At 47.1% G+C, this 10,000-nt stretch overlaps 1 protein-coding gene across 1 annotated transcript in view; it reads right to left on the bottom strand.

Annotated features, from left to right (window-relative positions):
• Window positions 1-8,870, bottom strand: part of tafa4b (TAFA chemokine like family member 4b) — a gene marked incomplete at both ends in the record, with an annotated part of 32,730 nt that extends 23,860 nt beyond the window's left edge. The window contains one exon of the mRNA XM_083661020.1: window positions 8,756-8,870. Coding sequence (XP_083517146.1) covers window positions 8,756-8,870 — 115 coding nt within the window. The remainder of the gene's footprint in view (window positions 1-8,755) is intronic.
• Window positions 8,871-10,000: the final 1,130 nt, after the last annotated feature.

The following is a 10,000-nucleotide window of genomic DNA, read 5'->3' as shown; positions in this document are numbered from 1 at the left end:
ATAATCTGATTACCTACCGTGGCAATAAAAGTGATTCATTCTCATTCTCAAAACATACATGACTTTTCCCTTAAACTAAATGTGATTTTGGTTGTTCAAAGAAAAGAGGATAGAGAGCTTTGGGGTTTTTGAAGGTATGTGTTGACCTTTGTTTAAGGTTGGTGCTTAATGAGAAAAGGATTCTAAGGCTCTTCAACAGAAACTTTGAAAAACCTTTGTTTAATCATTCATCATTATTATTTGTATAGATTTTGGTTGTATTGCTGGTTGTTTGCCTTTGTAACGATCACTGACTAGCAGTGATACATTACCCACCTTTTCATGTACTACTGAGATGTGTCATTTGTTAAAAACAGCCCAGCGTGCCTGCTCACAAACACTCCACTCCATTCCAACCAGGACCCCCAGCCCTCCCGATAAATTTGAGGCATTTTCACTTCGATTCTTAGAGCTCTAGACCTGAACAAATGCCCTATTTTCAACTTTTATATCACAATATAATTCAAAATATTTATTTATTTTACCTCACTGTTTTCAACAAATCAAATCTTTTACAGATCCATAATACACGAAAGACTGATGTATTTCTGGTTTTGACTCTATCAGTCCTTAAATGCAAAGTGCAGTCAATCAATTTGAGAGTGAAAAACTGAAATCTTAAATCTACTGGTGACAATGTTTCTACTTGTGGTGTCACACTGAAATGATGGATTGGGACTGATCATTTTCACGTGTCTAAAGTGCCACAGTGTATCCATAGTGATCGCCTCCTGTCATTTTTTGTATGTCCACTTTTGCTACTTTTAACTGTAATGGACAGCTGATATTCTCTCCCACGTACAGAAAATGCTCCATCGTGGCATACAGTACCATTGAACATTGTAGTCTATTTGAAAAGGTTACCTGGGTGTTAAATACACATGGCTAAAATCTATTAAATTGTAAATGTAAAAAAGAAAAGAAAAAAGAAAATAAGCTTAATAAATGTACACACTTTTGATCAGAAATAACAGGTGTAATACAACATTATTTTTGTTATTTATCTTAGTGCACAATACACACATGTACTATAGTTCGTTCATCATGGTATCAAATGTGGTGCTGTATATTAAAAATGGAGGAAAATGGAGAACAAACCTCTCACAAATCCTTCATGGTCGGTGCAACCAAAGTAGAATCTGTCAACATCTTGCCTAGCTAAAGGAGGTTAAGGTGGCTCTTGGTCAGCTTGCTCAGAAGAAAGTGACTGCTACCTGTCTATGAAGAACTTTCAAAAGATGTTCAGCACTCCATTAGCAGGTCTAATCTAAGATGGGCTGCATGTAGCCATTGTTTTTAATTTTCTTAGATCAGCTGGAGAAAAACAACTTTGAACATTAGTATTGAACATAGTTTCATAAGGTACGATAAGTCCCAAGTCTTCAGAAAAATGGCCTTGAGACTTGAGTGCTACAGTTTTGATTGTAAGCCTTTTCATAGTTCCTTTTTCCTCCGCCCGCCTCTGTGCAGAGCGTGCCTCTCGCTCGAGGTGCCCCTTGATCTGTTTAAGATTCCTGTGTTATTGAGCAGTCAGCCTCCAGCTGTAGTGTATATATATAATAACAGTGTATAATGTCTCAATGTTGCGTTTAAACCCTGCTGTTATGGCCGTCTCAGTGTAATACAGCCGAGCACAAGCTGAGATGAAAAGACTTCTCAAGCATATCTAAATGTTTCTATTCCTACGACATGCAGGCAAAAAGACAGGGGGGTGGGGGGTGACACTACGACATGCAGGCAAAAAGACATGGGGGTGACACTACGACATGTAGGCAAAAAGACAGGGGGGTGACACTACGACATGTAGGCAAAAAGACAGGGGGGTGACACTACGACATGTAGGCAAAAAGACAGGGGGGTGACACTATGACATGCAGGCAAAAAGACAGGGGGGTGGGGGGTGACACTACGACATGCAGGCAAAAAGACAGGGGGGTGGGGGGTGACACTACAGCATGCAGGCAAAAAGACAGGGGGGTGGGGGCGGTGACACTACGACATGCAGGCAAAAAGACAGAGGGGTGGGGGGTGACACTACGACATGCAGGCAAAAAGACATGGAGGTGGGGGGTGACACTATGACATGTAGGCAAAAAGACAGGGGGGTGGGGGGTGACACTACGACATGCAGGCAAAAAGACATGGAGGTGGGCGGTGACACTACGACATGCAGGCAAAAAGACAGAGGGGTGGGGGGTGACACTACGACATGCAGGCAAAAAGACAGGGGGGTGGGGGGTGACACTACGACATGCAGGCAAAAAGACAGGGGGGTGGGGGGTGACACTACGACATGCAGGCAAAAAGACAGGGGGGTGGGGGGTGACACTATGACATGCAGGCAAAAAGACAGGGAGGTGGGGGGTGACACTACGACATGCAGGCAAAAAGACAGGGGGGTGGGGGGTGACACTACGACATGCAGGCAAAAAGACAGGGGGGTGGGGGTGACACTACGACATGCAGGCAAAAAGACAGGGGGGTGGGGGGGTGACACTACGACATGCAGGTAAAAAGACATGGAGGTGGGGGGTGACACTACGACATGCAGGCAAAAAGACATGGAGGTGGGGGGTGACACTACGACATGTAGGCAAAAAGACAGGGCGGTGAGGGGGTGACACTACGACATGTAGGCAAAAAGACATGGAGGTGGGGGGTGACACTACGACATGTAGGCAAAAAGACATGGAGGTGGGGGGTGACACTACGACATGCAGGTAAAAAGACATGGAGGTGGGGGGTGACACTATGACATGCAGGCAAAAAGACATGGAGGTGGGGGGTGACACTACGACATGCAGGCAAAAAGACAGGGCGGTGAGGGGGTGACACTACGACATGCAGGCAAAAAGACATGGAGGTGGGGGGTGACACTACGACATGTAGGCAAAAAGACAGGGCGGTGAGGGGGTGACACTACGACATGCAGGCAAAAAGACAGGGGGGTGGGGGGGTGACACTACGACATGCAGGCAAAAAGACAGGGCGGTGAGGGGGTGACACTACGACATGCAGGCAAAAAGACAGGGGGGTGGGGGGTGACACTACGACATGCAGGCAAAAAGACAGGGCGGTGAGGGGGTGACACTACGACATGTAGGCAAAAAGACATGGAGGTGGGGGGTGACACTACGACATGTAGGCAAAAAGACATGGAGGTGGGGGGTGACACTATGACATGCAGGCAAAAAGACATGGAGGTGGGGGGTGACACTACGACATGCAGGTAAAAAGACATGGAGGTGGGGGGTGACACTATGACATGCAGGCAAAAAGACATGGAGGTGGGGGGTGACACTACGACATGCAGGCAAAAAGACATGGAGGTGGGGGGTGACACTACGACATGTAGGCAAAAAGACAGGGCGGTGAGGGGGTGACACTACGACATGCAGGTAAAAAGACATGGAGGTGGGGGGTGACACTATGACATGCAGGCAAAAAGACATGGAGGTGGGGGGTGACACTACGACATGCAGGCAAAAAGACATGGAGGTGGGGGGTGACACTATGACATGCAGGCAAAAAGACATGGAGGTGGGGGGTGACACTATGACATGCAGGCAAAAAGACATGGAGGTGGGGGGTGACACTATGACATGCAGGCAAAAAGACATGGAGGTGGGGGGTGACACTACGACATGTAGGTAAAAAGACATGGAGGTGGGGGGTGACACTATGACATGCAGGCAAAAAGACATGGAGGTGGGGGGTGACACTACGACATGCAGGCAAAAAGACATGGAGGTGGGGGGTGACACTATGACATGCAGGCAAAAAGACATGGAGGTGGGGGGTGACACTATGACATGCAGGCAAAAAGACATGGAGGTGGGGGGTGACACTACGACATGCAGGCAAAAAGACATGGAGGTGGGGGGTGACACTACGACATGCAGACAAAAAGACAGGAGGGTGGGGGGTGACACTACGACATGCAGGCAAAAAGACAGGGGGGTGAGGGGGTGACACTACGACATGCAGGCAAAAAGACAGGGGGGTGGGGGGTGACACTACGACATGCAGGCAAAAAGACAGGGGGGTGAGGGGTGACACTACGACATGCAGGCAAAAAGACAGGAGGGTGGGGGGTGACACTACGACATGCAGGCAAAAAGACAGGGGGGTGAGGGGGTGACACTACGACATGCAGGCAAAAAGACAGGGGGGTGGGGGGTGACACTACGACATGCAGGCAAAAAGACAGGGGGGTGGGGGGTGACACTACGACATGCAGGCAAAAAGACAGGGGGGTGGGGGGTGACACTACAACATGCAGGCAAAAAGACAGGGGGGTGGGGGGTGACACTACGACATGCAGGCAAAAAGACAGGGGGGTGGGGGGTGACACTACGACATGCAGACAAAAAGACAGGGCGGTGAGGGGGTGACACTACGACATGCAGGCAAAAAGACAGGGCGGTGAGGGGGTGACACTATGACATGCAGGCAAAAAGACAGGGGGGTGGGGGGGTGACACTACGACATGCAGGCAAAAAGACAGGGGGGAGGGGGGTGACACTACGACATGCAGACAAAAAGACAGGGCGGTGAGGGGGTGACACTACGACATGCAGGCAAAAAGACAGGGCGGTGAGGGGGTGACACTATGACATGCAGGCAAAAAGACAGGGCGGTGAGGGGGTGACACTATGACATGCAGGCAAAAAGACAGGGCGGTGAGGGGGTGACACTAGCTGGGCGGCCAGCAAACTGAGCTACCTTGAGCTGATGGGTTAGCCAGGCGAGTGATGTATTCTGACAGACACAGGCGAGCAGCAGCAGCAGCATTGTGCAATTGATCAAAACGCTTTTTCTCCTGTCAATAACTGACGGGCATGGCTGCTGGCGGCCCGCTGCCCTGGAAGGCCAGACGTTTTTGCATCTCTGTCGGGGGGGCAGCAAAGTCAATGCAGAGAGAGAGGAGGGCGTCTCTGTGTACTGTCACGCACGCCACTTTCACCAGCACTGACGCTTTCAATGGGATGTGATTTAGGATAAGATGAGACGTTACGACGATCAGGTGTGTGTGACACAAACATGGAAACAGTCTCATATGTCGTCCCACAACACACCTGTCTCCACTCATCCCCCCTATTGGCTGAATCTCACGATATTGTATCGCTTTTCATTTTGCAACCCTTCCTCCCCTCCACTCGTCTTCCTCCCCTCCACTCGTCTTCCTCCCCTCCCCTCGTCTTCCTCCCCTCCCCTCGCTTGCCCTCCTTAAGCGTTGCCCTTCTCTTCCCACTCGTCTCGTCTCTGCTGCTCATTCCTCCCCGTCTCTCCCTGATCCCGCGCAGCCTATCAATCCCCCTGCCATTATCTGTGTGTTTACCGTAACAGGCTCCGCCCCCGGCTTTATGCTAATTATCAGAACAGGTTGTTGGTACGGCTGACTACTCCTGCGCAACCCACCTCATTTATACGCAAATCTATCCCCAATAAAAACCTACTCACCGAGACCCTGCCAGCGCTGTTTTTCAAGGAGACGACACTCGGCTGCAGACGCACACACGCACACGCACACACACATGCACAGGCACACGCACGCACACGCACACACACACGCACACGCACACCTAAACACCTGCATGTTCACACATACATGTTCACACATGATGTGTTTGCATTTAAAGCAGGCTAGAATGCTCCGAATCCCAGATTTTACAGCTTTCTCATATTACTTTGTAAATACAGTAATTGTGGAGTAGTTTAAAAAAAATCCAGGACTATAGGTCTTTGCCTGTTTTCGTATGCGTGTTTTTTAATCCGTCATCTGAAAACACAGACGGGTCCCAGCTCGCAAAAATCTATTGACTGATGCGAAAAACGCAGAAAATCGAACCTCGTCCGAAAACTTAAATGACGGACGTAATTGTCGGACTCGGTGTGTCAATCATGATTGACACAAATGAGGTCGTATTCTTTTTTTCTTTCGTGCGTCAATTTCGGACGAAAAAACACGGACTCGGTGTGCAAAAGCCTTATGCCTCCATAGGCTATGAGTAAAATATATGTGAAATGAATGCATTTATGTATGTGCTGCTTCAGACAATCAGCTCAAGAAATGATCGAGTGCCTCTCAAACTTGCAGCACGTCACATGTGGAACTCACCATTAATGTGATATGTCACCACACCAGAACTTTTGCAAGATGATGTGTCAATATTCATTTTGTATTGAACCCACCACACTGTGACTGAAGCACAGCTTTCTTTAACCCATTGATACCTGATGCAGCATTTGTGTGTGTATCCCTTTAAGACCGCGAACCGCGTTAACGCGGTTCGCGGTCTTAAAGGGATACACACACAAATGAGGGATATACACGCAAATGCTGCATCAGGTATCAATGGGTTAAAGAACTCATGTATCTGTTTAAAGTTCTCTGGCAGAGGTGAGCTTGCAGAAAGTTGTAGAATGATTCTTGCTGTTCAGGCCTCATTGACTTTGATATTAAAGTCTCTGCTTAGAGTCAGGAGAAACCTTCCAGACATGATTTCTTTTTTGGAAACCGTATATCTGGGCCATGCAGGTCAGATGGGCAGATTTGTTGGTTTTCCAGCACACGTCTGACACTCTCTTCAGGTCTTCAGCAGGTCAGTTCAAAAGCAGCAGCAACACAACATAAATTGGCTTTCGGACAGGCCTGCCCCGTGACGTGTAGCACCTGTCACCTGATGCCTCCTACAAGATTGTATCCACACAAACATGTGGATCTGTCGCAAAGCGGGGAAGTTACTAAGAGTTACACCATAAAGGAGAACAAATAAGCTAAGTAAATGTATATATTTTAAAATCATGAGAGCTTTGGCTGGAAGCAAGAAAAAGGTGACACATTATATAAACTGACAACTGTCAGTCAAATCATTTCTGCGTGGTTACAGTAGATGTCATTGAGTTCATCCATTCCCATTATAGAGTTGTTTTCCTGCTGAGTTTCTGTAAATAAGCCTGAGATTAAAGAATACAAATAAATTAAAAAAAGCTCTAGTGAAGCATTTTTTGACCTCCAGAGCCACCATGTGGCAACAAATGGTACAACACCAGCCAACCCGACTCAAAGAAAATGCTTCGTTGACCTGCCAAGAAAGTAACAGGGAACACTCAAGTAGACAACAGAGACAAAATGTATCTAGCAGTCATAATGCACAGCCAATTATTTTTCAGACTCAAACGGTTGTGTGTGTCTGTGTGTGTGTGTGTGTGTGTGTGTGTGTGTGTGTGTGTCTGTCTGTCTATGTGTGTGTGTGTGTGTGTGTGTGTGTGTGTGTGTGTGTGTGTGTCTGTCTGTCTATGTGTGTGTGTGTGTGTGTGTGTGTGTGTGTGTGTGTCTGTCTGTCTGTCTGTCTATGTGTGTGTGTGTGTGTGTGTGTGTGTGTGTCATGTGGCTTTTCAACGCTAACGAGTCCTAAACTTCTACCAATTAGAGGAATTTCTCGAACAAAATGCACCATTGGGTTTGGGAGCAAGTAAGTCGTCTACACAGCCAGCGTGCATGTAGGGGGGGGGCGGAGTGTGTGTGGAGGGGGAGGGGCATCCAGGCTGACCTTCACAACACACCGGGCCTGCAATTAGCCAGGTCCCTGCCTGTAAGCGGCCTGCTCTCCGTCAGAAGGGAACTAATAGCATCAGTCACCGCCGACACGCTGGTGGCATTTCTGTGGCACAGAAAGGTCACCTTGCATCGGGGGGGAGGGTGGGGGGGGGGACAGGGGGGGGGGGAACACGAGCAGCGAGAGAGCTAAGAAAGCCACAGATAATTAAGGGAATTGTCATAATTAAAATGCCAGAAAAAAAAAGTGACGCGGGGAGGTGTCCGCGACCAGTCACGGGGCGCAACACCCGAGGCTCTGACTGAGCACAGCGCTGTCCCTGTAGCCACCAGCCTCAATGCAATAATTTAATAAGATTGTGTTGGTCACTTTTTGGGCCTGGGGGGGACGCCTGTCATAATGAGTTATGGAAATCAACGAGAGAGAATACGTTTAGCTTGTGGGTCTCAATTAATTGGATATGGTTTTCTTATTCATTAATTTTTATCATGGATTTCTTAGGACTATCTGAGGCGGACCGACCGACCGGTACTTTGGGTGGAAGGGGAGGAACTGCAGAGCTATGCATATTCTTTCTAGGTAATTACATGCTTTGCGATCAGAAGTCACCCGCCTAGCCTTGGTACACATGGCCTTTCACGCATGAGACCTATGTCCAATTTGACGGTAACCCTAAACCACGGAGAGTCAGGCCCCTGGAGAACAATGCTCTCTGCTGCATGATGCTACTGGATGTCTGCAACCACTCTGAATAGATCAGATCACAATAGATCAGATCACACCCGCGCTCGCTGATCTATTTGTGTTGACAGCTTGTGACGGCTTAAGTGCCATTTGCTGCATGGACTCTATCATTCTGTGTGTGTGGGGGGGGGGGGGTGTTTACTTTGCATCCAAGTCCAAAACCCAGGTCTCATCTAGATTACAGTCTGTCATATTGAGGGACGGAGGAAATCGTCCCCGCAGAGACGCCACCCCCCCCCCCCCCCCCCTGTCCCTCCCCCGCCATGGGGACAGCTCAGTTAATGACAGGCTCGGGGAACATGTGTTGTCCCCCTGCACACTGACAGTGTAATTAACCTCTCGCTGGTGTTGGGGAGGGGAGGGGAGGGGAGGGGAGGGGGAGGGGCGGAGCGGAGCGAGACCTTGTGTACCTGTCGGTCCCCGATGGTTACGGCTGCCGGCGGACACGGGGTCAACACAGAGCATCACCACGGCGACGAGGAGGGCCACCTGCAAGGGCCAAGCTGACCCCGCCCATAGCTTCATCCTGAAAGAGAGAGAGAGGGGGGGGGGGGGAGGGGGGCGAGAGAGCGAGGGAGAAAGAGAGAGCATCACAAGAGGTTAGAAAAACTGTGCACTTCCAAACGAGCAGAAACAATGGGAGAGGTCAGAGGTCAGTGAAACACAGAACAGAAGGGACCCGAGGAAAATACACAGGTAAGACACAAGACTCACCACCAGCAATGCTACCAACACCTCTCTCTCTATGCCTATTCACATCAGAGGTGGTTCGGCTGAGCACCTTCAGTCGTAGGCTGATCTCCACCCAGGTGCAGGACTGAACGTTACAGGAAGTCCTTCCTGTTAGCTGCCATGATCAGGCTTTTTAATTTGCACACTAAATAAATGATATGCTGTGTTGTATATACGCCACTTCTCAGCGTATACTGTATATATTTTTTGTCTTATAGGTAGTATGTGGCTGTGGGGGTAATATTTAGTTATGTTCTTATATTTTTCAAACTTATATTTTTTACATGTTTAGATACTTATGTCACTTGATGCACATTTTGCACTTTCAGTATTTTAGTATAATGCTAAAATACTGAAAAAAGAAAAATAATATATAAACAGTATATAAAATAATAATAATAAAAAAAAACAGAAATGATATATATATATATATAAAATAAAATAATATATATATATATATATATATATATATATATAAAATATATATATATATATATATATATATATATATATATATATATATATATATATATATATATATATATACTATATATTTTTTTTTTATATATATATATACTATATATATATTTTTTTTTATTGCCCTAGTACATTTTATTGCCCTAGCACATTTTATAAGTACTCCTAGTAACTTGTTTTTTTCCTGGTATTATTGTGCCTAGCTACACCGAGTGTCAGTTCTGTCTCCTGTTGTTGTCCTGACTGTTGAATGTAGCTGCATCATGTGACATATTCATTTCTGCATTAATTTCTAATAACTGCAAAGGATCAATAAAGTATCTATCTACATCGGGAATAATTCTCCCTGTTAATAACAAATATGAAAAGTTGACACAGAGAACACTGAATCATGGTAAGCTAACAGAAACGACATTGCATTTCACCACCAAATGAAACGATATGTG

This window comes from Poromitra crassiceps (assembly GCF_964638095.1).
Source record: "Poromitra crassiceps genome assembly, chromosome: 25".
Taxonomy (NCBI): domain Eukaryota; kingdom Metazoa; phylum Chordata; class Actinopteri; order Beryciformes; family Melamphaidae; genus Poromitra; species Poromitra crassiceps.
Note: the sequence above shows the minus strand (reverse complement) of the source record. Positions and strands in the feature narration are given on the sequence as shown.